Source organism: Pelodiscus sinensis, chromosome 1 (assembly GCF_049634645.1).
Source record: "Pelodiscus sinensis isolate JC-2024 chromosome 1, ASM4963464v1, whole genome shotgun sequence".
Lineage (NCBI taxonomy): Eukaryota > Metazoa > Chordata > Testudines > Trionychidae > Pelodiscus > Pelodiscus sinensis.
The window spans coordinates 217,997,697-218,025,183 of record NC_134711.1 but is presented as its reverse complement, the minus strand read 5'-3'; the positions used below and the strand labels follow the sequence as shown (position 1 = coordinate 218,025,183).

Here is a 27,487-nt window from a genome sequence, read left to right as displayed (position 1 = left end):
TTATTGAGTTATCTGAATTTCCATTAACTCCAATGGAAAAACGTTCTTACAGAAAAAAAAAACCCACTGTAAGAGCTTTTCAAAGATCTTTTACTGAAATCAGTTCAAAATTTCTTCAATTAGCCTCATGTCAAATAGTATTTTTAAAATGTGGATATTTGAGATCTCAGCGGAACATGTCAGATTAGATCTCCAAAATGTTGTCTCTTAATTTCTATAAATTATTCACTGGAAAGTTATTAGAGACCCTTTTGTAACTTATGCCCTTGGGACTTCATCTTGCACCCAGTTAATTTAAGGGAAAAAACTTCTATTAGCTTTAATGGTGCAGGATCATGCCCTTAGTGAGGTGGAAACTAGGAATTTATGTAAACTTTTTTCAAAAATATTAATCATTTGTCCAAAATGGATCAATAAAACATTACACCACAGTATTGAGAAATTTACAAATAACTAAAGTTCCAAAAATAAATTAGTTTATTAAAATTTAGTAGACAAAGAACCAGTGCACAAATAAAATTAATTATATCTGTCTCAATCTTCTAACATATTTTACACATTTTGTAAAAGTTTTTAAATATTGAAAGAGATGGAGTATTTTCAGGATTTTAAAGTTCTGAAACCAATTTTAAGGACAAGAAGTTCTATAGTGAAAAAACTATATGTATTATAATTAAAGAAATATAGTCTCTTTGTAATCAAGAGTTCACGCTTCAAGAGTTACAATTGCTGTGCACAAAAATAGAATTAACAAGGAAGGTACACAAGTATTCAAAGCTTAAGAGAACTAAATACAGCACACATATCAGGACACAAAATGAATGAGTACCTCCTATATGATTAATATCAGCAATCTCATTTTCAGTATGTCACAAAGCAATACACTAGTCTGAACCATGCATCCTAAAATAAAACCTTTTAATTTTAATAGATTTTACTATTACACATATTTGAAAGAGCAGATCTTTTTACTATGTAAGTATAGTTATGCATTTTGACATGCTGACAAATTTCAGGCAAAGCACCTATATATTTTCTTGACAGATGCAATACCTAAGACATTTGTATTTTAATAAACAAAAATCATGGCAGCAATCTTTTGGATTCTGCATAACACGTATACTTAGTTTTGACAACCAAGAGACATTGGTAATTTTCCAAGCACATAATCTATTCAAACCAGTTTTCCTTTAATAGAAAATGTACTGCATCATCAAATCCATTTTGGTAAAGTGATTCCATCTTCTTCTGGCTTGGTGGGAATAAAGCTTGATTAAGTCTTACCAGGTTGGCCACCGACAACTGCAACAAAGAAGTATTTTAAGTCAAATAACTGTGAAGACAAACTATTACATTTGATTTCTTGTTTTCTCTGTCTTTTTCTATCCTCTAACACTCTTCAGGATAGATAAATGATGTTTCCTAAAATCTAAGACTATTCAAGACACCAGCTGATCATCCTAATAGTGTAAAGATGTGTTTATGTGTAGATAATTTAATTAATCCAGTAAGAAATAAAACTAGAAATAACATTAAATTCAATAGTGAATATTATTAGCTTAAATAATTAAATCATTGAATATATATTTTATTTCCTACACATTAAATAAATAGTGCAGTACAATTATAAAATAAAATTACCTTTCATTTCAAATAAATAATCAAATGTTTCAACTATGGAATAATCAAGTCTTTGTTGCCTTATCTAAGTTGAATAGGATAGTTCAAAACTTCCAGAACTATTGTTCCAGGCTGTCTGCAGATTCAGACACATATTCAGCCATATGGAGTGGAAATCCATCAACTACACAAAGAAACGTGCACAGATCCAAACAGACATCATCTTCCTATCCAAGTGCAAAACTATCCAATTTGCTATTTTTTTTTCTTTTCCTCCCTCCCCCACCCCTTCCCTTATTTATTCTTGGATCTGGACTTCTAATACTCCAGTCATCTGAGGAAGTGGGTTGTACCCACAAAAGGTCATGATATCATCTATATGTTTTGTTAGTCTTTAAGGTGCTGCTAGACTTTTCATTTTTTTAAATGATCAGCATTGTCTCTGTATCAAGATAGAAACTGATTCAAGGGATACTTGAGATTCTGGAACACAACTGTGGAGCAGGAGGTGACGTCAGTGGGAAACTCCACAGATGCAGAATCACAGAAAAAAGAGTCCTCCAAATAAGCTCTTTAGCATGTATGGAGGAAGCACCAAATTTTATTTATACCATCTCTGATAGATGACTCAGTTGATCAATATCATCTTATTTTCTAGATGGATTCTTGGTGAAATATTGCAGCTTATTCATTAGAAAGCATTTTTCACTTTTATTTGGTAGTAACCATTTCTAACAATGCCTTTTGCACCTGAACTCGCTTAAAATTCCGTATCCTTTTGTTAATAAACTTGTTTTACTTTCAATCTATACTAAACCACTACTGTGTTTGGATCAACATGATTTCTAGCATCTGTTAAAGAGATAAAGCCATGCATTTGTATCTTCAGAGGAACAAAATATACATTATTCCAATGAATGATCCGGGGAAGAACTGGACATTGCAGAGAACATGTTTTTCGGAAAAACAAATTGGGGAGGAGTGTTGGGGTCATTTTGCAATTTATAACTAAAGCTGGGGTTTAACTGCAGCAGGCTTCTGGAATCCGAGTTGCTGGTTCAGAGCTGCTTATTACAGGATCCTCGATGCATGGTTTGTCGGTATTCAGGCTTAGCCTCATCAGCAGAGCATTTAAGGGTTATGGGCAATTGACAACAAATCCCTCACTGGTCTGGCTTGCAGTATAATAGGAACAAAAGAAATCACTGAAATGTGTACTACCCCCTGCTGCCTTGTTCCTAGATGAATATGGTAAAATCATTAATAATGATGTAGAAAAGTTCCATAAATATTCTTGTTCTGTATTTTGAAAGAAAGGGGATGAAGTAATCATTTCACATGTTGATGGTGTACTTTCCAGCCCATTAGTAACAAAGGAAGTTAGTCAAATATAATCATCCAGGAATTTTTGAATTAGCAATCACAAATAACTTGACCCCATGTGTCCTGAAAAGTTGGCTAGGGAGATCTCTGGCCCACTGACATAAGTCTTGTTAGAGGGGGAAAATTCATATAATTGGAGGAGTGTTAATGTTGTGCCTATACTCAAAAAGGGCAAATGGACAGGTAACTATAGATACTTAGCCTGATCTCAGTCAAAATAATAGAAAATTGAAAATGATATTTAAATGATAAAGCATTACAATATTGGAATATAAATATTGATAGTCCACATGGTTTTACAGAAAGTATGTCTTTTCAAACAAACCTGATTTCATTCCTAAAAGAGCTTATAAGTTTAGTTGATAAAATTAACTGTACAGGCAGTCCCCGACTTACGCGGATCCGACTTACGTCAGATGCGCAGTTACGAACGGGGCTTGCCCCGGAGGACACGGACTGCGGGACCTCGCGGTCCTGCCATCCGTGTACTCCGGGGCTTTCTCCGCGTCTCCCTGGTCTGCAGACCAGAGAGACGCGGAGCAAAGCCGCGGAGGGGCTCGGGCAGCGGGGCAGCCCAGGCGTGCCTGGGCTGCCCCGCTGCCCGAGCCCCTCCGCAGCTTTGCAACGCCTCGGGGAAGCCGGCAGCGGAGCAGCCCAGAAGCCCCGCGGCTGTCCCGCTGCTGGCATCCTCAGAGGCTTTGCTCCCGGTTTCCCTGGTCTGCTGGTTTCCAGCAGACCAGGGAGACTGGGAGCAAAGCAGCAGAGGACCCAGGCGGCGGGACCGCGGTGCGTCTCGGTGCGCCGCCTGCATCTTCCTGGTCTGCTGGGGTGTGGGTGGGGGGGGCGCAGCTAGTATGCTCCCCCTCCCCCCCCCCCCCTCCAGCAGACTAGGCTTTTCTCCGGACGCCTGTGGCAGAGCAGCTGGGGCGCTGCCGGTTGGTCCCGCAGTGCCGCTCTGAGCGCTACTGGACCAACCAGGCAGCACCCCAGCTGCTCTGCCCCAGGCGTCCTGATTCAGCCGCTGCTGGTCAGTTTCAGCAGCGGCTGAATCAGGATGCCTGGGGCAGAGCAGATGGGGTGCTGCTGGGTTGCTCCAGTAGCGCCGAGGAGCCGCGCTACTGGAGCAACCCAGCAGCTCTGCCCCAGGCGTCCCCAAGTCAGCTGCTGCTGAAACTGACCAGCGGCTGACTACAGGAAGCCCGAGGCAGAGTTGCTCTGCCCCGGGCTTCCTGGAATCAGCTGCTGATCAGTTTCAGCAGCAGCTGACTTGGGGACGCTTGGGGTTCTTAAGTTGATTCTGTACGTAAGTCGGAACTGGCGGTCAGTTTCAGCAGCGGCTGAATCTGGACGCCAGTTCCAACTTACATACAGATTCAACTTAAGAACAAACCTACAGTCCCTATCTTGTACGTAACCCGGGGACTGCCTGTATAGACATAATATATTTTGATTTGTAACATTTGACTTAATACTGCTCCACATTCTGATGAAAAATTCACAGCACACATTATCAATAAAGTAGACATTAAGTGTATTAAGATTTGGCTAACTGGGGAATTCATGTTGAATGGGACATTTCTAGTAGATTTCTGCAGGGATAAGAACTAATCCAGACACTATTCAACATTTCATTGCTGATCTGGAGGTAAATAAAAAATCACTGCTGATAAAATTTGCATTTAATACTAAAACTTTCAGGGTAGTAAATAATGAGAAGATGGCAATTATATCGAATAATCTGGATCTCTTCATCAGTGGGCCTATTCAAACCAAAGGTGTTTTAGTACAGTCAAAAGGAAGGTAATACTTCTAGGGAAAAAAAAGAACTGGGAACATGGCTATACAACAGAGCTGGGTACTGTATCCTGGAAATTAGTGACTATGAAAATGATATAGAAACAATTCAGCATGAGTTTGCAGTACCATGCTTTGGCAAAGAGCGTGTGTGTTCCTTGAATGTATAAACAGGCAGTATTGAGTATCGAAGTGACTTTAGCTGTGTATACATGCAAGATATACTATAATACTGCATTCAATTTTGTGTCCACATTTTAAAAAAGATATTGAAATGCTGGAGAGCGTGCAGAAAAAAGCCACAACATTTATGAGGGCTAGAGAAAAAGTCTTACAGTGAGAGACTAAACAAACTTTACCTGGTTAATTCATCAAAAATAAGATTGAGGGGTGACATCATTATAGTACACATGCAGCCATGTAGCTAAAATGTAGCTTTATGCAATGTAATGTGTCTCAGTGTACCCTGCCAGCCACCCTTTCTGAAAGCAGAAAGGACTTTTATCTTACTATTGGTAAAGGTACACCAGCCAGAATTTTGTGTCTGAACCTGATTCTAAGGTAGGAATAGATTATTATGGCTTTTGTTTTACATTTTAAAATTAGTATTGTGAAATAAATAAAAGGGTATGATGATTGTTTTCTTTAAATTGTGATTTGATGTTCTTGTACATATTGTGTCTGTGTAACAAAGAAATCAATTCTGTTTTGTATGTGTGAATTAGAAGTGTGTTAGAAGTTAAGTGTTAAGGCCATCACCAGGCCAGATGTTTTAGGGAGAAACCAAGGACAGACGTAAAAGTGCCAGGTGATGGCTGCATATCCCTATCGAGATGTGGATGAAGGGCAGATTGATGAGGCTAAAAGATAAGGCAAGCATCTATCAATTGGGACAAAATAGCTGTGATATGAAAACAACTTAAGAAAACAAGCACTGGTCAAACTACAATTAATTAGAGCATGATGCTGTGAAACTTACTGATCCCAGTGAAGGAAAACTGCTATAAAAATGAGCTGCTTTGTCATAAATTTTGGATACATCCTGCCAAGACTGAAGCATCGGCCCAGAGCTATGGAGCCCTGCTCATATCCATGATCAATCTGGTTGGCCACCAGAGAGACATGGACCGTAGACAGGTAAATATAATATCAACTGGTGGGTCAGTGTGTGTGATTGTCTAGAAGCAAATGCTAGCTGCTTTACTACTATATTCTTAATAAACATGGTGCATTGATTTTCCTCCTTCTAAGCACAACACAAGTGCAGAGACATAAAATACTTGGTACTAAAAGCTCTGTAGTCTAATGGAGAAAGGAATAACAAGAACCAATGAATGGATGCTGAAGTCAGACAAATGCAAATCTTTCACAGTATTCAAAGTAAGGGTAATTAACCATTGAAAATAACTACCAAGGGGATGACAGATTTTCCACCTCTTTAGGTCTTCAAGTCAAACCTTGAAGCCTTTCTGGAAGACATATTTTAGCCAAACACAATTTATGCTTTAGCCAAATCAAATTACTGGGTTCTTTGCAAGTGTAACTTGGTGAAATTTAATGACCTGTAATACATAGGCCAGATCAAATGATCTAATGACCTTATTGATCTATGAAAAAGGACTTTAGGCTTCATACACCTGGTAAGTAACCAAACATAAGGTTACCGCCTGTTCAGGTTTTCCCATGATCATCCTTTTTTGATGTAGCTGTCCTGGACAATCTGTGTGTGTGCTCAATACACACTGCCAGCTGTCCTTTTTTGACATCCTGGATGTCTTGGATTTTTATACCTCAGAGGTAGCATTCCTTCTGGCATAGCTACTGCAGAACAGGTCCTTGTGTGGGCAGTGTTTTGGAATAAGAATCACATTATTCTGCTATAATTATTCCACTTTGAATGCTGTAGGACACGCTAATCTTTTCCCAGGCCTTTGCTGGAGAAACTGAACTGAGATAGGATAACTTCTATATCTTCTTCTACTTCTTTTTTAACATTGCTCTATAGTAAGGCATTTGTAGCCTATGCCCACCGAACACAAAATTTAATTTTTTATAAAGTAAAAATCCAAAACTTTGTTTTTTAAAATGCAACTAAAAATGTTAGGTACTCAACTCCATAAATGTCAATAGGTGTTGGGTACTAAACTCTCTAAACTGCTCTTGAAAAAAAATCACATAAAACTAAGTATAATCATTTTTATTTTTTATAGAGATCACAAAAAATAGCTAAAACAGGTCACTTACCATTAGGTCTTGCTTTGCAACTTTAATATAGAGATCAACATGTCCTATGTCTTGTGGACAGATATCTAATCGCCCACTAAAAGGAGACACAGTGAGTGTTCGTCCCACAGGTAGAATAGGCAGGCCATTGGTCAAGCCACCATCAATCCATTTCTATTGGGGAAAAAAAGCAAACTTTGTTACATGCTGACTAGAGCTGGGTGAAATTTTTCAGAGTAAATATTTTAGTAGTTGTAAATGCAATTTTGGTCGACCCAAAACAATTCATGGAATTTGCATGAGTTCAATGAATAGTTTTCTTCCTAAATATATTTTTCTGGATAGAGGAAGAAGCAGCCTTTCCCTTATAAGTGCTACCCAATACTTTGAGGGTTCACCTGGGATGTGGGAGACCCAGAGCTCATCTAAACTATGCTCGAGTGTCAAAAGAGGATACGCAAGTTCAGCAAGAATTCATTTTTTGAGGAAGAGCAGCTTTTCGACAAGGGGGGGGAGGTTCGCCGAAAAAGAGACGTCTAAACTACTCTCACTTTCGACAGTGAGACTGGAAGAAGATATGCAAATTCCTGCAGAGTTTGCATATCCTCTTTCGACACTTTACCGTAGTCTAGATGAGCCCGTAGGCTTAAATTTCCCATCAGCCTGGTACTGAGAGGGGATTTGAGCTTGTTCTCTCCCATTGCAGAGATGAACCTTATGCACTGGACCATGGGATATTCTGGGAGGAAATATGTGATAATCTCTCCGCTGTGTATAAACAATTAAGTAGTCACTGGAGCAGGTACTTGAATTTAGGAATCCCAGATCATAGATGAGTGTCCTAACTACCAAGCTACAGTAATATTTTCACAATGAACAGTAACTATGGCAGAAAGAGGATATCAGTTCTGTAGGATATTCATCTATGGGAGACTTGAAAAAGATTTAATTTGCCAATTATTTGGCAAGTTTTGAATTTAGTTCAACCCAAATCAAATATTTTTTCAAATTTTCAGACCTGCTAACAGACAGAAAAACCAAGTATTTGCCAGCTCTAGTGTTGAAAAGAGCTTAACCTTGATCACTGGTTCTTTGGATCACAATAAATAAATACGTAAATAAATAAAATAAAATAAAATTAAATTAAATTAAAAAAATAGTGTTGAATACATACTGTCTTTCTTAGCACATTATAAAAGCGTTATGTTTTTGTTAATATCCAATGAAACAAAATGCTAAAGTCTGAACAACACAAAGAATTCACTGTTCACTGGAGACACTGTAAACATGATTTACTTTATTAGTAAATGTTTGATATTCTGAACTTGTCTTGAAATCTTGACTCAGTGCTAATTTTGGTTTGTTTTTTAGTTAGCATATTAATATGAACACAGTAAAATCAGTAAAATAAAAACCTCAAAATGCCTCAGAGATTATACAAAATTTAGAATACTAATAATTATAATTTTGCATGCTTGTAGAGGTGTGCATGTACAATATATATAAACAAGAGAAATGTTTTCTGTATAAGTATGTGCAAGTATCAGTGAAACAACTCTAAGATATAGCAGGGCTTTATTCAGGTTAGACCTCGCTGGTCCAGCACCCTCAGGACCTGACTGGTCCTGAACGAGTAGATTTGCCAGACCAGAGGAAGTCCTTCCCCTCCTGGCCTGTGCTGCCACTAGGCTCCAGCCTGCCCCTGCTTCTACCCCAGCTCTCTAAATGCTGCCAGTCCCACTACTGCTAGGGAGAAGTATCATAGCTGGAGCTCCACAGCCAGGATAGAGCTTCACAGCCACCTGGTTCCGTGGCTTTCTTAGCCATGCTGCACAGCCAGGGCTGGGGCGGAGAGCCAGGGCCGGAGCTCCACGGTCACTGCTGGGGCCAGAACTCCCCGTTGTGCCACCTGTTTCATTCCCCCTCCCCTACACACACACACACTGGCAATGTAAAAGAACACGTCTACTTCACTCATGAGACTTCTCATCTCCAGAGAAGCAGCTCATTGGTACCTATCATAGAAAAAGTGTTTAGTGTCATAGTGCTCTAATACAACTCACCATCAAACTAGTATCAAGTGTGTATGTACCAATATACATTTGGAGGTAGATTCATGGTTCTCAAACAAATAATTGAACACTGACCAGAATGTATACATCAAAAGTCCAGTATTAACTATTAAAACAACAATTGAAATAATCAATTTAAAGGTAAACCACTAGATGTAAAAAAAAACCCACTGTTACATAAAGCACTCAGCAATCTTTAAAAAATATAATATAGTATGCCATTTATTCTTTGCCTGCCCAACACCAAGACAATTTGGATAACACCATTCAAAGGACAAAAGCACATACATTCTGCCTACAAAAATCAATGACAAAGAATGCTGATGAGGGATGAGTATCAGGTCTTCAAAAAATGGATCACCAAATTAGGTATGCATCTTTCTCTTAAGTTAAAGGAAGGTCTCAGTTTGGTTGTGCCAGGAAAATGGGGTGTGCCTATGTAACCCACACACCTAGTGTGGTTACTGAGCAATGCAAGCGGTACCACAGCAACAGTTAAGATCAAGAGACCTCTACAGCATGGGCTGGGAGCCAGCTAGCTTTTAGCTCAGAGGGTAGAGGCTCCTATACTCTACTTCAGAGGTCCCAGGTTCAAATCTGCCTGGTGGCTGTTACACCTAGAATTCGATTGTTTTCCATAAAATGGAAAAGGAGGGGTCGGATAGGAGGGACAGTTATGCTCCGAAATGACCACAGAGGACAGCAAGCATGGGAGACAGTTATACTGCAGAGTGACCACAGGGTGGCGGCTGCACCAAGAACAGAGTGGCCAGCTGAGGCTGGGGGCTCTCCATATTGCCAGTCATTGGCCCATGTAAGTGCCCCCTCTGTCCTCAGACTCCTCCTGAGCTGCCAGTCAGCCCAGCCCCATTCTTTCCATTAGAAGTCACTCAGGCAGGCTTAGCAGCACTACTCTTGTAATCATGGGTGGCTACAGTAATCCCTCCCAACCTTCCATCCCCTTGCCCTGAGTCCTACACCCCATACAACCCAGCCCCCTGACTCCCACATCCCCAAGTCCCTGTCCTGACTCCCACACCTCCATACCTGAAACCTCTTGCTCTGAAAGACTCAAACAACACCAGGTAAATCTTCTAGTACTAATATATTAAGTTTCCCAATTTAATTACAGCAGTTTGTTTCATTATGTTAACAGTGTTCTGAGTACCATATTACTGCCATACTACTATAATATTTAAATATTAACCTGAGCTACACAATTATCTTCCTTAATTTGACAGCTAGAGTGTAAATCAATGTCAGAATTTATGGGCCTGCTAACCTAGACTAAATTTGTTATTCTGTGCTTAGAGGGAGATGTGAGTAAAGCTCTGCCCACCCCCCAACTCCCCAAAAAATAATTTTATTTGTCTGAAAGAATTTTCAGAACATTATAAATTTGTTATTTTTCTAATTGTAAATTATATTTCCACAAAAAACAAAGGTGTCAAGTCCTCACAGTAGGAATGAGCTGATGGCATGTTCGCAGTTGTAAGTGCCCATTATTCAAGTGCAAAACAACACAAATTTCTGTAAACTTAATGGCAGATGAAGACACCTCTATGGTTCCGTCACAGAAAAAGTGGTTGTGACAGATTTCAAAAGGAGCTTATTAGTTCTACTTTGTCAGGAAATAATTTATAGCCTTTGTCACATGAAGTGAAACCAGTCCTTACATTACAAGACCCTGGCAATCAATGAGATGATTAACAGCATTATCTCTGGCTATAACAACTGGGTTCAGCAGCTGTTCCATCTCTATGTTCCATCATTTGGCTGCACAGTTACTTCCGTCATGTATAAGTCTCTGCTATGTGCCAGCCTATTTTTCAACTCTAAAAGGGCAGTTGCCCTTGGTCCAACCCATCTGCCTTTCATCTGTAGCCACCTCTAAAACTGCCAATTCCAGAAGACTGCTACCATACTCACATGCCCACGTGTTGTGACAGTTGTCTTTTTGCTGGTTCACCAGAACTGGATTGTGTCCATAGCATATTAGTTACGTGACTGTACCTCTAATAACAATCTGATATTCCATTTTCTTTAAATTCCCATTTTTCTAATAGTTTAACATCTCTTGCACTTTCACGACTCAAACTTTCAACTTTTTTAAAAATTCTGTTTATATTGCAAAATACCCTTCCTTAAAACTGATTTCAACATCTGAGAGACCAGACACAACACTTTTACAAGAGGCTGAATTACAAATAATTTTATCCTACAGACATAAGCATCACAATCCCTATCCACAGTATCTTTGGAGCTAAGAATGCCGATTGAAAATACAAAAATTTCTGAATTATTGTAAGAGGCTCAATGTGCAAAGATAGGGGAAATTCTGAAATAGTGTGCAATGAAAACCAAACCAGAAACTCAAATTGAGGATGTAAAGCATGAGGGCTGGGCTTAATGGAATCTATATATACTAGTAAATGCAATTCTCTAAATATATTGCCTCTGCAGAGCCATTCTTTAAGAGTTACACGCTTTGGTTCATGAGCCAAGAACTATCACCAAGTAGTAAAATTTTTGTACATCTCATCCACTCTTTAAATATCTTGGAGCACAGGGTGAAAGTCTCTACACTCTTTAATTGCCTGTAAATTCCCCTCAATATCAAATGCAATCATCTCTGAAGATGGGAGCGAGATTAGTGTGAATATGAAGACTCACTACATTTGGATGGCTACATTTAATGCTAAGTAGCCATTTCTCTCCTCCTCAAGAAATTGTCTCTGAAGCTCTCCACTTCAGATCAGTGACAAGTTTCAGGCGGAAGACTCAGTACTCCTAAACACCTGAAGTACACCACAGATTTAGCTTCTGAATTGAGAGAACAGAACTACATAAAAGTCTGAAATGATCACGAAGCAATGGAGGTGCACATTTCAAGATATAAGCAAACATCAGTGACTACCTTTTCTCTAGTGCAGCAGTTTTCAAATTGCAGTTCAGAACCCCAAAGTGGGTTGTGACATCATGTTAATGAAGTTGCCAAGGCTGCTGTTAGACGTCCTGGGGCCCAGGGCCAAAACCTGAGAATGACTTCAGCCCTCAGTGGGAGGTCTCAGGTTACAAGGCCCCAGCTTAGAACTGAAGTCTTCAGGCTTTGGCTTTTCCCCCCACACTCCACCCTTCGAGGGCAGAGAGGCTAAGGCAGGTTAAGGTTTTGGTTTCCCCTCCTGGGCTTTTCATGTCAGAAGGAGGTTGTGGTGCAATTAAGTCTGAGAACCCCTGCTATACAGGAATGGGATTTAAGTCTTCTGGGACAACACTACTGAGCAACATTAGGTTACTTCTGAACTGAAAAAAAAACCTAAGATACATCCACACTGCAAACTTCTTACTGGAGCATGTAGAGAATATACACACCTAGTCCCCTAGCAGTGCTCAAGAACAGGGCAGACATCGAGGGACTGATTAGGCAAGTAAAGATATAGCTGAAACCTGTGTGTGTATGTAACAGAAAATATAACCTACATGTTTTTTTAGTTTCTCAAGCAGTGGCTTCCATCTATACTGTTCTTTTTAGGAGTGTAGTAACCTGCTCTCTCACCACTGTTGGAGTCTTTCCGTGCTACAGAAAAAGACTCGGGCAACGGGGAAAGACTCCAGTAGCAGGGAAAGGCTTTGCCAGATCCCTACTGCTGGAGCTTTTCCCCTCTGCTCCCGCCAGAGCCTTTCATTGACAGTGTAGATGTAGCTCGTTTTCCACTGTGGCACATTGTTACACATATTCTACGTGCCAGCACAAGTGATGTACAGCATAGGTGAAGCCTTAGATTTACAAAGAGATTTCATTTCATTCAAGTGATGAAGTGGTGCATTCCACATCAACGTATGTATCCTGAACTGTACAAACAAGATCAACAACCAAATGACTCCATCTGGCAAAGAGTGAGGCTTCTATTGAATTTCAGTGGGACTTCTCATCATGATCTGATGCCTCTGACTTGGGTTATTGGCCAAGGTGGTATTCTTAAGTGTCAGATATAATGTCAGTGGAGTTGAATTTTACAAGGTACTACTACATCATTCCCACAACCAGCCAGATTTTTGGCACAAGAAATGAACTGAAACTCTCTTTTAGCATTCAGATACTAACCTATCAAATATGAATGTATTTCAGCGACAGGCAAAATGATTTATCTGAAAATATTGTGGAAAAGATACAATGGGAAAAAAACACTAAACATAACACCTATAATAGAGGTTTAAACAAAGACCTTAACTGGATGGCCCACTACATTCCACACTCCGACGACATAAAAAGTCAAGCACCAGTACTTAGTTCATCAGACTAGATAAGCAATTATATATTGTATTAACATTTTAAGAATGCTGCTTGCAGGTCACTATCACTATGCATTTGGAAGTGTCTCTGGTGTTCACTGTTTGTATAAGAATGAATTGCAATGACTTCCTCTAGTGATCTTTTATCTATAGAATAAAATAAACAACAAATATAAAACAAAACAATGGACATGTGATTCTCCCTTTCCTTCCATGCCCTAAAATCCATTTTGAGATTTTGATGTCACAAATGAAGAGTGTTTTTATAATTAAATACCCAAGTCCTCAAACATCACAGTATTACCTCTCCTTTATATTCCACTGGTTTAATTCCTGCATACACTGGCACAAAACTGCTGGCTAGAAGAACCTAAAGAGGAGTGAAAAAAAAGGTGAACATAAAATTAGTCTGAAAATATTAATATTTCCTTTTCTGTGTCATTTAATCTTTACTGGTGAATGCAGTAATAATTATTCAATATGTTAGTCCCATCTACTTCAAAATATCTGTTAAAAGCATACAATACATAGCAAATACTGGGATGAGTATGTCAAATGTGATTAAGAGTTCACAATTTTTTTTAGTTAAGTTACAAATGGCAATCTTAGATAGCAAACAGTACACATCGATTATGTTTGCTTTAGAAGAATCAAAATTAATTTTAGATTTATTTTATTCTTTTACGTGCTGCAAAATCACAATTTAATATCCATTTAAATCTATGTTGATTGTACGTAGCACGTGGTGCAGCTGGCTCCAAGTAAGTACCAGCTCCCGCCTGCTGCCTCTAGTTCAGAGACAGCAATGTACTGCGGCAGCCAGCTCCCCCGGATCGAGTCTAGTAACAGCGTGTAATCATTTGGATAACTGATAAGCTCATGCTTATTGGTTACCCCTTTAAACAGCTAACCTCTTTCATCCCTAATATATAACTCAATATGTGATGAGATATTCGTGGGAAAAAACAGTCAAAAATAATACCTTTGCATTCTACTAAGCAATTTTTGTAACTATTATGATCTATCATTACAATCCTTTTCACTGATAACAGTAGTTACAATAATCAGGGTCGTTATGTTCACATCAAGCATATAACTAGTCAACAATGACAAGAGCAGTGCAGTTCCCAAGGCAACAGTTTGTAGTTTTCCAGCTTAGAGCAATACACTGCAATGCAGCACATGCCTAGAGAACTGACTACACTTTTCAGCACTGGCTACTGCAAGGATATGTCTACACAGAAGTGTTACTTCAGAATAACTAACGTTATTCTGAAATAACACAGTCCGGCTACGTCTAGATTGCATCCCTTTTTCGTAAAAGGGATGCAAATTAGACGTATTGCAATTGCTAATGAAGCGGGGATTTAAATCTCCCCCGCTTCAGAAGCATAAAAATGGCTGCCGCTTTTTTTCGGCATGAAGCTTTGCCGGAAAAAAGTGCCAGTCTAGATGCGGATCTTTCGGAAAATAAAGCCTTTTCTGAAAGATCTCTTATCCCTCTTAAAATAAGGGATAAGGGATCTTTTGGAAAAGGCTTTATTTTCTGAAAGATCCGCGTCTAGACTGGCGCTTTTTTCCGGCAAAGCTCGGTGCCGAAATCTCGGTTGGTCGGTCATCGGGAGGCGTGTGAGAGACCTGTGAAGTCATGCAAAGAGGCGGTGTGCTCCGGTGTGGTGGAGTAAACGGAGCAGAGAGAGGTGAATGTCTAGCCGAGTCGTAGCCATATCAAGAATGGGAATGTGATCGACAACGGTAGTAGTAGGAATATCTATTTTGGGGGTCACAGAGATAGCAGTTGTCCGAGTGACGAGTCTATCTATCCAAGGGCGATCGTCTCTCAGGGTAGTAAGATGGGTGACGCTGCCAGTGATGTAAGCGTGGGGAACCAGGGGATCTTGATCGATGATATGAACTTGCTGAAGGCACAGGAGAGAAGGAGCTTTGTCTATAAAGTCTAGTATCTCGCGCGGGGAAATGCCGCAAGAAAGGGAGATAGAATATCCCTTGGTGGATCAGGAGATTTATGAGGGCTTCGGAGATAGCTCAGGGAGCACGGTGCCGGAGGGGATGGCGATGGTGCCGGCGAGAAAATGGGCAAGCGAGACGCGCTTTGGTGCACAGGTATAGACGGTGCCCGAACATCAGTGTCGCTGACAATGGAGCGGTGGGAGACGTTCGACAGTGCCGGTACGCCCAGTGCTGCTTCCTCCGCGCAGTGTCTGCCCCCACACCACTTCCCGGGTTGGTGTCGAAATGGTGCTCGGTGCCGACACTATTGGTGCCAAAGATGCCCTGGGTACCGCATCCCTTGGTGCTGAGGGTTTAGTTGCTGGCAGTACCGAAGCTACTCGGGGTGCCGGAGGCGGCGGTTTCGTGGAGGATATAGAGTGCGATGCCGCCGTGCCCGATGTGCCAGGCTTATCACCATGGCTGACTCGGCTATGGGTAGAAATCGGGAGAGATCCTGTTGGAGATGGTCTGGGTCTCTTCTTAGATGACAGATCAGGTGATGGACACCCTCCATTTTGAATGCTGCTCAGATAATATCCATTCCTAAGCCCATATCTGCCACTGTGTTTCAAAAATGGATGCCAAGAGGATAATTTTTTTCAAACTTGGCTTTCAGTTAAACCTTCCATAACTGTTAAAAGCTAACAGGCAGAGTGCTGCATATTTTTGCAGTTACAGTTTTTTGTTGTATTGGCAATGTCTATGTAACGCTACAGATACATGCTTTGAGTAGCAATTATCCCATAGAGCAATAATAATGTCTATTTTAAGTATTTTTTCATTGTGTTTTCTCCTCGATTCTTCATTTAGCAGGCATTCTTTTACCAAGCCTCACCTTAGATTTTCTCTTTCCATGCTGAGGAAGAGTTTGAAGAAATTGACTCTGCCATATACACTAGTCTGCATTCTAATCCAAAAATGTGTTAATTTTGCCCTGTTTTTTTTCCCCGTGCTTGAAAGGTGATATATGACAATATTTTATAAAGCAGGAATTTAATACAATTTTTAGATTTCTTTGTAGAGACTTTCTGAGACCCTCTGGTAGGTTACTAAACTACTACCTCAGGGATCATCATCTTTTCTGAAGTGGCATGCAAAGATTTAACCATCCTGCCCTGGGCTATGCTGTTCTCCCAGGAGGGAAGGAGAAGCTCTTTCCATCATGCAGCCTGTGGACCACCTGTCTCAATCCTAAACTTTCCACGGACTACCAGCTGCTAATAGAAACTCGCCGTTAATTACATAATTATGCCTGAGCCATTTTGCTAGTGCTGAAGCTAGGGAGAATGGTTTAATTTAAATTATTAAACAGACTAGGTGTTTTAACTTTCTCATGTAAGTTTATCAAACTTAATTTAAAAAATAAAATATTAAATTATGTCCCATCCAAAAGGTTGTAATGTTTTCTTTATTTAAGAAAGGCAGGGGTGTGGAACCTATTTTGGGTCAGTGGCCACTGACCCACATTAAAAATCAGCTGGGGACCACATAAATGAGAAGCAAAAAAACTCCCCCCAAAACCCGCAACCCTCACGGATATGGCCCCCGACTGACACACCTCACTCTTCTGGCACTCCAGCCATATGAGGCAAGGGGAAGGGACAGGGAGGATTGAGGTACTTGGCTTCCCATAGGCCAGATTTACTTTTCTGGGGTGCCAGGGTTAGTGGATTTTAGGGACCCCTTAGGCTCTGGGGTGGGGACAAAAATTAGAGGTTCAGCGTGAGATGTGGTGCAGGAAGGCAGGGTCTGGAAGGGAGTTTGGCAGCAGGAGAGGGTGTGGGTGGGGGTACAAGAGAGAGTTTGGGGGCAGGAGGGGCTTGGGAAAGTAAAGCAGAAAAGGTGAGAGGGTGGAGAATGTAGCCAAATACAGTAGAGTCTCGATTTTCTGACCTTCGGTTATCCGACATTGTCTTATCCGATGCACCGCCCACCATCGTGTGCTGCCTGCCAATGTGACGAATTGACGAATAAGAATGCAGCGTGTACAACTATCAGCGCTACACACCCACACCATGCACATGAATGCTTTTGTTTGATGATACCAGTACTGTAGATTGAAATTTCTTTATCAGCATGGCAAATGAAGAGAAAGAAAGTAGTTGTTTCAATGGAACAAAAACGTGAAGCCTTACAAAGACTAGATAAAGGTGAAACTATGCAAAAAGGGGCGACAGAATATGGTGTGGTGCGTGTTACCATTGGCGATTGGAAGAGAAAAAAAATGACATCGAAAAAATGGTGCTCTGATAGGGCTTCAAATTAAGGTCTGAAAAAAAAGAAAGATGATGAAAAAATGTGAGTATGAAAAGGTGAGTGAAGCTTTATTTTTGTGGTTCACTCAGTAAAGACAAAACATCATGCCAATAACTGGACCTATTCTACAAGAAAAAGCACTGGCATTTCATAATGCATTTAATAAGGAAAAGCCATCTTTACAGATAGTACAGGCTGGCTAGATCATTGGAAAAAATGTTATGGAGTGAGGCAGCTCAACATCTGCAGAGGAAAGTTATCAGCAGTTTCAGAATCAGTTATTAAATTTAGAGAACACTTTCTGTCTCTTGTAAATAACGAAGGGTTATTGCATGAACAGATATACAATTGTGATGAAACGGGCCTAAATTTTAAAATGCTTCTATCAAAAACTCTGTCTTCCTGGCAAGAAAATTCAGCTCCTGGCTTTAAAAGAAGCAAAGAAAGAGTGACCATTCTTGCCTGCAGTAACGCCTCAGGTAACCATAAACTCAAACTTGCCTTAATAGGAAAATCTAAAAATCCACATGCTTTCAAAAACATAGCTCCTACAGCACTGCCAGTTTGGTATAAAAACCAAAAGAATGCATGGGTATGCTCTGAAATTTTTCGAAGCTGGTTTTATAATGAATTCGTTCCTTCGGTAGAAAGATTCTTGAATTCAAAAAATCTAGAAATGAAAGCTATTTTGGTTATTGATAATGCGCCATCTCATCTTAATGCAGATGAACTGAAGGATGGAGACATGAGTGATTTTTTTACCACCAAATGTCACCTCATTGTGTCAACCTATGTTCTTGAACCTTTAAATATATATCGACGGCGGCTTCTTAAATCACTTACAGATGTTACTGACGATAGAAATAGCATGCTAGATAAATTGAAAAAAATAAACCTGAAAGATGTTGTTTATGGGGTTGCACAAGCTTGGAAAGAAATGAAAAAAAAAACCCACTGGCAAGATCATGGGAAAAGTTTTTCACGGATGCCAAAAAAAGAATAAATGAAGATGAATGTAATGAAGAAACAAGTCAAGAAAATTGTGAAAATCTTTTAATATTATTGAAACAGATTCCTGGCTGTAAAGATTGTAAGCAATGATGCCGTACAGGAATGGATGGAAAAAGATGAGCAACAAGAGTTGACTGATAAAGATTTAATTGACTTTGTGAATCGTGGTGATGATGACGACATGGAAGATGAACTAGAGAAAGTGGATAGATTGAGACACAGTGAGGGAGTGAAGGCTCTCGACGCAGCACTAATTTACATTGAGCAACAGAAGAAGCGACTGCTACAGACTTACTGCTGTTCAGATGCTGGCGTGATCTTGCCAGGAAGAAAAGAAAGGACGCCTCAAAACAACCCCTGATCACTCATTTCTTTAAAAACATTTCTTTAAACGTTTTTATATTCAGAAAATTGTTGTAAATTCTATTTTTGTTTGTTGAAATATTTTTTATTTTTTCATTAGAATTAGTAATAAATTGAGTTTATACATATTTGTACTAATGTTTTTGGTTAGTATTCCATATTGTCCGACATTTCTGCTATCCGACCATCCTCTGGTCTCATTTAGGTCGGATAATTGAGACTCTACTGTAGCTACACATCAATACCCTTGTGACTGATTGATTATTATGCAAACTGGTTGAAATTCTCATTCACACAGAATGATAAGGTGCAAAGAGGATTGTGCTGTGATGGGGGAGGGGAGGAAAGGGAGGCAAAAGAGTGGGGAGTAAAGGAAAGTACAGCTTCAGCAAAAGAAACTTTTACCCCTCTCACATCTCTCTGTTCCAGCCTTGTTCCCCTCAGCCCCATGATCCTGCAGCCTGATCCCCTTGCATTGCCCCATCCTATCCTCCTCCTGCATCCTCCTTCCTCCCCCGCTCCACATCCCTGTTCTCTTCAGTGCACTCACTGGAAGGAAAGCAGCACTGTGACTCTCAGCCTCCTGGGAGCAGCGCTAGAGCAAGGAGGAGCTGGGGGGAGGGGAGGGCAGAGTCACTTCCCTGCCTGATCCAGTCCTTTGCCCAGGGCTCGCCCATCACCTGCAGCCCACAGCTCCAGGTACTCTGGGGAAGGGACTCCTCCCCCCCCCGCACCTCATGGGTAGCAGCATGGCGCAGCCTGGGCCCGGCACCCCACATGTAACTGTTTGCTTAACCCCAATCTGCCTAGCAGCCTCAGCCCTGCCTCAATCCCAGAGCAGGAAGCACAGGCAGTAGCACAAGAGGGGGTGTTAACCCCTTAGCTTCCAAGAGCTGCACGCCCAGGCTGTGCGCACACCTCTACTGCCTCCCTTCCCCCAGCAGGAAGCTGGAGCTTGTGCTCCAGCCTGAAGCTGCATGGCTGAAGCTCAAGACACAGCACAGGCTCCCCACTGTGCAGGGGGTGGGACAGGGCTGAGCTACTGCCCGCATGCCACAGAAAACTGGCTCACGTGCTGCTTTTGGCATGTGTGCTGTAGGTTGCCAACCCCTATACTACATTCACTGATGAGCTACTAAGTCATTGGGATGAGGGTTACCTCTCACAGGCCCTGAAGGGAGACTGTTGGCATACAGTCCTGGCAACACCTTCTGAGAGAGACAGCCAAGCTTAATTGATGATGGAGCTGAGCTGGGGAGGGGCTGGGTGGTGATTATAAAGCCAAGAAATGGGTAGCAGAAGAGGCCTGCAGGAAGAGAATCACTGTTTGGAGGATAGAAAAGTGCAGGGAAACATCAAGGGGTGTGAGGAGCAGATCTTGGGGTATGTCTACACTAGAAAGTTAGTTCGAACTAACGGACGTTAGTTCGAACTAACTTTCCTATGCGCTACACTAGCGCTTCGCTAGTTCGAATTTGAATCGAACTAGCGGAGCGCTTAGTTCGAACTAGGTAAACCTCATTTTACGAGGACTAACGCCTAGTTCGAACTAGCTAGTTCGAACTAAGGGCTGTGTAGCCCTTTAGTTCGAACTAGTGGGAGGCTAGCCCTCCCCAGGTTTCCCTGGTGGCCACTCTGGCCAACACCAGGGAAACTCTATGCCCCCCTCCCGGCCCCGGACCCCTTAAAGGGGCACGGGCTGGCTACGGTGCCCGTGCCAGGTGCAAGCCTGCCAGCACCCAGCTAGCAGACCCTGCACCTGGCACGGCACAGAGCCACCCACCCGATGCCCCCCAGCCCACCCCCTCTTGCCGGGACCAGGCTGGCGGCTCCCGGGAGCTTGCCCTGGACCGCAAGAGGCGGGCACCTTCCTGGGCTAGTGCGGACATCGTGGACCTCGTCCACGATCTCCGCACTAGGCACAGGAAAGTGGCCGTCTAGGGCAGGAGAGCTGCCAGCCTGGCCACCCAGGACCAGGTGTGCATGAAAATCAAGGGGGTCCACTGAGACCCCCGACACTGAGCCCTGAGCTTACAATGGCCGTCCTGGGTCAGACCAAAGGTCCATCTAGCCCAGTAGCCTGTCTGCCCACAGCGGCCAACCCTAGGGACCCTGGAGGGGATGGACCGAAGACAATGACCAAGCCATTTGTCTCGTGCCATCCCTCTCCAGCCTTCCACAAACTTTGGGCAGGGACACCACTCCTACCCTCTGGCTAATAGGACTCCATGGACCCAACCTCCATCACTTTATCTCACTTCCCTTTAAACTCTGTTCTAGTTGTAGCCTTCACAGCCTCCTGCAGCAAGGAGTTCCACAGGTTAACTATTTGCTCTTTTTTTTTCCCAAGAACAACTTTCTCTTACTAGTTTCAAGCCTGCTACCCATTCCTTTCCTTTGGTGTCCTCTAGTCCTTCTTTATGGGAACTCAGGAAGAACTTTTCTGAATGCACCCTCTCCACCCAACCCCTGCTTTTAGAGACCTCTCTCCTGTCCCCCCTCCGTCTCCTCTTTTCTAAGCTGAACAGTCCCAGTCTCTGTAGCCTCTCTTCATCTGGGACCTGTTCCCAACCCCTGATCATGTTAGTTGCCCTCCCCTCTCCCAGCCTTTCTCTTCCCCTCTCCCACCTCCTTTTCCCAGTCTCCCCCAGTTTTTTTCAATAAAGACAGAGTCAATGTTGGAAGAAACGTTATCTTTATTTTGTACATCAAGAAGAAGGGGGGCTAGGGAAGGGCAAGTGGAAGGAGGTGAGGGAGGAATGGGGTACGAGCCCCCGATGGGGAGGACTGGGCTGGCTCTGCGGGCTTCTGGGGGTGGAAGCTCTCCTGCAGCCCCCCAATTACTCCCTCTCCCCAGATGGCAGCCTGCGGCAAGTGCAGCCAGGCTGATGGCCGAGTGGTGTGATGTGCCCAGTGTGGGCACTCAGGGCACTCCAAGCCAGAACTTCTTTGCAAGCGGGGCACCCCTTAGAACTGTGTGTCCGGGGTGGGGGTCGGGACCCTTTAAGCGCAGCCCTCGGCTAGCCTGAGACAGTATCTCCATGCTCTAAGTCCTCCTTTTATGCCCTGCCGGCACTGCTTCCGGCCATCCTTAAGCCCTGTTCAGAGTCCACTCAATGTGGACTTACTAGTTCGAACTAGCAAAACGCTAGTTCGAACTAGTTTTTAGTTCTAGATGCGTTAGTTCGAACTAGCTTAGTTCGAATTAACTAATTCGAACTAAGTTAGTTCGAACTAGCGCTGTAGTGTAGACGTACCCTTGGCTATTAGCTACAGCAGGGGTGGGTAAGAGAGCGTCCATGGGCTGAATCCGGCCTGCAGCTGCCCTGCAGCTCCCTCACCCTGAGAGCAATTGAGACCGGGGACAGGGAGCGTGTGAAGTCTTCTCCCCACCCACCAGAGGTGCATGGCACCAGAGGGAATCGTCAGCTGCTCAAAACAGGGGCCCGTGGGCAGGGGAGCATGGTCTCCTGACTCCACCTCTTCAAACTGAGATCCCGCCCCTTCCAGGGCAGCCCGAGACCACTTTAGAGATTTGTGAAATGACTCCCCACTTCAAAAATTGTTGCCCGCCCCTGAGCAACAGCTTTCCTGGATTCCAGCTCTGGGACCAGGGAGGGTCTGGGCTCCCCAACAGTCACTGAGGAAGTTGGGGTGAAACCCCTTGAGCTAAATGATATAAGGAACACACAGCTCACAGACAGAAAACTGTCTGTAAATCCAACCTAACTTCAGTCTAGTGGCATCTCTGTTAACTCAGATGGGGTGGAGGAAAGCTTGAGCTGGATGGAGGGCCAAGCTGTGGGAACTGAGACTTCTACACTGACCGAGTAACTGTTAGCAAGGAATGCTATATGGGGAACCAGCTACTAGACCTAGCCCCAAGGAAACACACCTGTAGCAAGTTAATCCCTTCACAATCAGTATGTTCTTTGCACACACTGATCGGATCCTGTCACTTGCAAGAAAATTACATTTTTTTCCCATTCTCATATTTCTGAAATACGAGAAAGCTTCCCTTGCATGAAACACAGTCTAAGCCCACACTGGTAAATATTCCTCAGACATGACTTTTTTTTCTTTTATTACAGTAAAATTGATTTTACTTTCCCCAGCATGCATGCATGGGTTTCCCAATGGTATATAAGAGAGTGATTATACATGAGAATTCATGAAGGAATGCTATATAAGCATTCCAAAATGTTGTAGCTTGAATACAGAAAAAAAAAAGCAAAATAGAGATTCTCTCCTCCCCTGTCCCAAAGCAATATAAATAATTTACTGTTTCATTCCATCAGCAGGCACTTCTACACCTGCTGGGCCAACCCTCTCACCTAGGGGCCTGAATGCCACAATTAGCTAATAATGTAATCAGAAAGAGGACCACTAAGGAGGCACAAACAGCACTTTGTTATTAAGAGAGCCAAGAAAGACAGGGACACATTCCATGGGGAGAGATTGCTCCAGAAGTTCCTGGAGAAAGAGGACACACAGGAAGCAGGACCAACTACTCATTGCGAGAATGATGAATATGTGGATCAGCAGCTAGCTCTTGGCTGTGCCACGGCCACTTTATGGAACAATTCAAGCACCAATCCATGTGCCAGGTGTCATGTCTGTAGTTGCACAGATACATGTAGATACTTAGCATGACTCATGACTCAGAATGGTTGGACAGTGGATTTTGGCCAGGGATGGCAAGAGAAATCACAGGTGGGATTTCTGTTCTAAAATACTGATAGTTTTATGTTTGAGAAAAAGAGACTCTGACCCCTTTAAAGCAGGAATAAGATCCTCCGGAAAAGGGTGCTTTTTCCGGAGGATCGGGGCCAGTGTAGACGCTCTTTTCCGGCTTTTCTAAAAGCCGGAAAAAAGCGGCGGACATTTTTATTTAAATGCCGCGGGGGATATTTAAATCCCCCGCGCATTTCCCTATTGCGATTTCAAAAATTACCATGCCCCTTCCGGAAAAGGGGCCAATGTAGACGTAGCCGGTTTGTTTATATATCATTATTTCCTTACTACCTCAACAACAGCAATCCCTTTCTTGTCCTCCTACCACAGAGTCCTCTGTAGTTCCCACTTGAAGAAACAATCATTTTGGTTAGACCAGCTGCTAATAACATGAGTTATTAAATCTTTACTGCACAGAAACATCAGTGGGTGTTCACTAACAACAATGGCATTGGCACATTCCCCAAACTATCTACTTGTAACCAGCTGCGTCTGTCAAAATATAACATGTTTTTATTTTAAGGGGAGGTTTGTTGTGAATACAGCAGAAGAATTAGCACGACAGTCAACCTCCAACTCAGTCCATAACTCCTTTTATTTTAGGTGGAGGCTTGCGACTAAATAACATATTTAAGAATGACCTGAAGAGTGTTAATTCAAGAGTCAAAACCATCTGTTTCCAGAAGGTCTGTGATTCCTCCAGTTATTGGTATCTCTCAATTTAACAGTTCAGGCAGCAGAAAAAAAACAATTTTTTATTTTAGAAAAAGGTGGAGTATGGGATGGTGTGTGAATATAACAATACCTCCTCTGGCCAAGTGTAGCACAGTCCTTGGCCTCACCTAGCCCAGTGCATAGTTCCCAATCTTTTTTATACTGTGGACCGGCAACCCCATTCACAAACTTTTGGAAGACTGGCAATATTTTATATATATTTGCATATCGATTACATATTTGTGAAACTATGCAAATAAAATGTTACCAGTCCGCCAAACGCCCCAGAAAGGCCAGACTAATGGCTCCACGTGCCAGGGGCAGTGCAGTGGAGGGAAGGAAGGGGTCGTGCGGCCCTGGGGCAACGGGTGGCAGAGTGGCCGGTGTCCCCATCAAGTAGTGAAATGTCCAGAAGGACATTTAGAAACACTGCATAAATATGCACCAATACCAAAATGTCCTTCTGGATATTTCACTACCTGATGGGGACACTGGGACAGGACTATTTAAAATTGGGATAGTCCCGGAAAATCCGGGACGTATAGTCGGCGCAAGAATATCATGTAACAAGTTTTTTTAGTGTGTTAGGGTTAGCTGAGGTGTTTTATTTTGCTTAGTAACTTACTTTGTGTGATATTAGTTACAATTACTTAAATCCTACTTTTTATACTTCATAATATCACTTTTGACTATTAATAAACCGATTGTAAACAATTGTTACCTGTAGAGGAGGGGAGCATCTGTGCATATCTCTTTTATCATAAGAAAGAGGGCAGGTGATATGGGCTTGTTTTGTATAAAACTGTATATAGAGAAGGACAGATTTATGTGCACCTGGAGGCTGTCACATGTCCCTTTTACTGAGCCTTCCCAGAGCTGACCTGATTTCAACGTCTATATAATTCTGCATAGGGTGTGAACCAACTCTTTGTCAGTGCTGAAGGAGCCCAGAGGGCCTACTTTAGCAAGATAGAATAAAAGAAGTACCCGGGAAGATTGGCTCAGTGGTATTTCACCACATCGAGTGACAGCCTCAAGGGGATCTCTGACTGACCCAGCACAACATAAACTAGGGGTGCGTCTACACAGCACAGTTGTACTCACGTTATTTCAAAATAACAATGTGAACATCTACACAGCAATTCTGTTATTCTGAAATACTAGATGGCTTATTCCAACTTCTGTAAACCTCATTACATGAGGAATAATGCCTATTCCGAAATAACTATTTCAGAATATCTGTAGTATGGACGCTCAATTGCTGCAATTTTGAAATAGCTCCTCCCCAGCGCCATTCAAAGTAATTACTCTGCAGTGCATCCTGGGGCTCTAAATCGAGGTAGCATGTCCACGTTAGGGAAGCCTGCCTTGGACTAATTTTGAGGATTCCCTGTAGTGCAGCCGTGCTATTTTGAAATAAGCTGTTTTGAAGTATTTCTTCCAAAATAGCTTAGTTTGAAATAAGTGTACAGTGTAGATGTATCCTAGGAGTCACCTGATTAAAATAACAGGCAGATTTAAAACAAGCAGAAGTACTTGTGCCAACCTGTGTAAGTCACTGCCATGAGTCGTGAAGGCCAAAATTAGTGAGTTCATAGAGGATAACTACCCTCAATAGCTACTAGCCAAGATGTGTAGGGATGTAATCATGCTCTGGAAGTCCCTAAACCTCTGGCTGTCCAAAGATGAAACTGGATGTCAGGAGATACTGGCTGTCTTTGCTAGAAGTCCAAGATATGGTCCAAAAAACTTGGACTTATAGCAAAACAACTTAAATCTGGGATTTTTTTCCTGTAGCTGACTTCCATTTGCGCAATATTTTGTGTGCGTGCAACTTAAAGCGGGGAATGAGAGGACTATAACACATCAATTCCTACAAGCGTCAACAACTTTAGTACGGAACGGATGTATATCAAGGTGATTTATAGTAAGAATGCCCTGTAGAGGACTTAATAAATTGCTCTGATCTGTTCTCCCTCTAAGCATTGACTGTCCACTGTCAAAGACAGAACACTGTGTTAGACTATTGGTCTGACTCAGTATGGCTATTTTCATATACAGGCAGTCCCCGGGTTACGTACAAGATAGGGACTGTAGGTTTGTTCTTAAGTTGAACTTGTATGTAAGTCGGAACTGGTACATATTGTAGGGGAAACTCTAGCCAAACATTTTTCCAGAGCTCAGTTTTATTCTCCCACACCTCACTTCCCTCAGTCCTTTATTCTCAAGCTGAGGTGTCTGCTGAGAAAAGCCGCTCTGCGTCTCCCTGGTCTGCTGGGGGAGGCGCTAGCTTCGCGTCTCCCTAGTCTGCTGGGGGAAACAGCTAGTGCGGGGTTGCCTCACCCCGTTTGTAAGTAGGGATCCGATGTAAGTCGGATCCATGTAACCCGGGGACTGCCTGTACAAGAGTTGAACTTTAAAGCCCATAAAATTGCAGGAATGGAAATCTTGTAGGGATTTTTCTGTATGGTTGATGCAACCTGAACATAATATATATTTTCTTAAATACTGTTCTCATTTTGGGTCCAGCAAAGATTTAGCAGGCATTATGCACAACTGAGGGTAAAACTCAATAGACCATTTGATTTGCATCACATCAATAGTTTGAACTACTGCTCTAGTTTGAACTACTGCTACAAAGCCACACTACCTAGAAACTTTTTTGAAAAATGTGTAGTGTTTTTCATGGTTTGTATCTCTGGACTCCTAGCCCAACTCTGGGTCACTAACCTTATTCTGCACCGTCATGAGGCACACCACATTTGAAAGGAATTGAATTAAGTAAGTTGATTTTAGAAGACTTAAGCTCTTATCTTTAAACATAAGTTGACACAACCTTAACCACAATGGTGTTACTAAGCTTCTATAATTTTGAGTGCCTTGTTTATTTGGCAATCCCACTGAAGCCAATCAGATTACTCAAGTCAGTAAAAAGAATTAGTCCAATTAATTTAAAAAAAAAAAGATGCCCCAAACTTGAGGAGACAGGCATTCATTTCATTTACAGAGGT

The 27,487-nt window shown here is 42.2% G+C and overlaps 1 protein-coding gene across 3 annotated transcripts in view; it reads right to left on the bottom strand.

Annotated features, from left to right (window-relative positions):
- Nucleotides 1-459: 459 nt before the first annotated feature.
- PNPLA4 (patatin like domain 4, phospholipase and triacylglycerol lipase) overlaps nucleotides 460-27,487 on the bottom strand; it is a 42,178-nt gene continuing 15,150 nt past the window's right edge. For all 3 annotated transcript variants that reach the window (XM_075915329.1, XM_075915316.1, XM_006114120.4), the window contains exons 7-9: nucleotides 13,690-13,755; nucleotides 7,042-7,194; nucleotides 460-1,302 (exon numbers count right to left, since the gene is read on the bottom strand). In XM_075915329.1, the coding sequence (XP_075771444.1) occupies nucleotides 1,171-1,302; nucleotides 7,042-7,194; nucleotides 13,690-13,755 (351 nt within the window). In that variant the 3' untranslated portion in view covers nucleotides 460-1,170. The remainder of the gene's footprint in view (nucleotides 1,303-7,041; nucleotides 7,195-13,689; nucleotides 13,756-27,487) is intronic.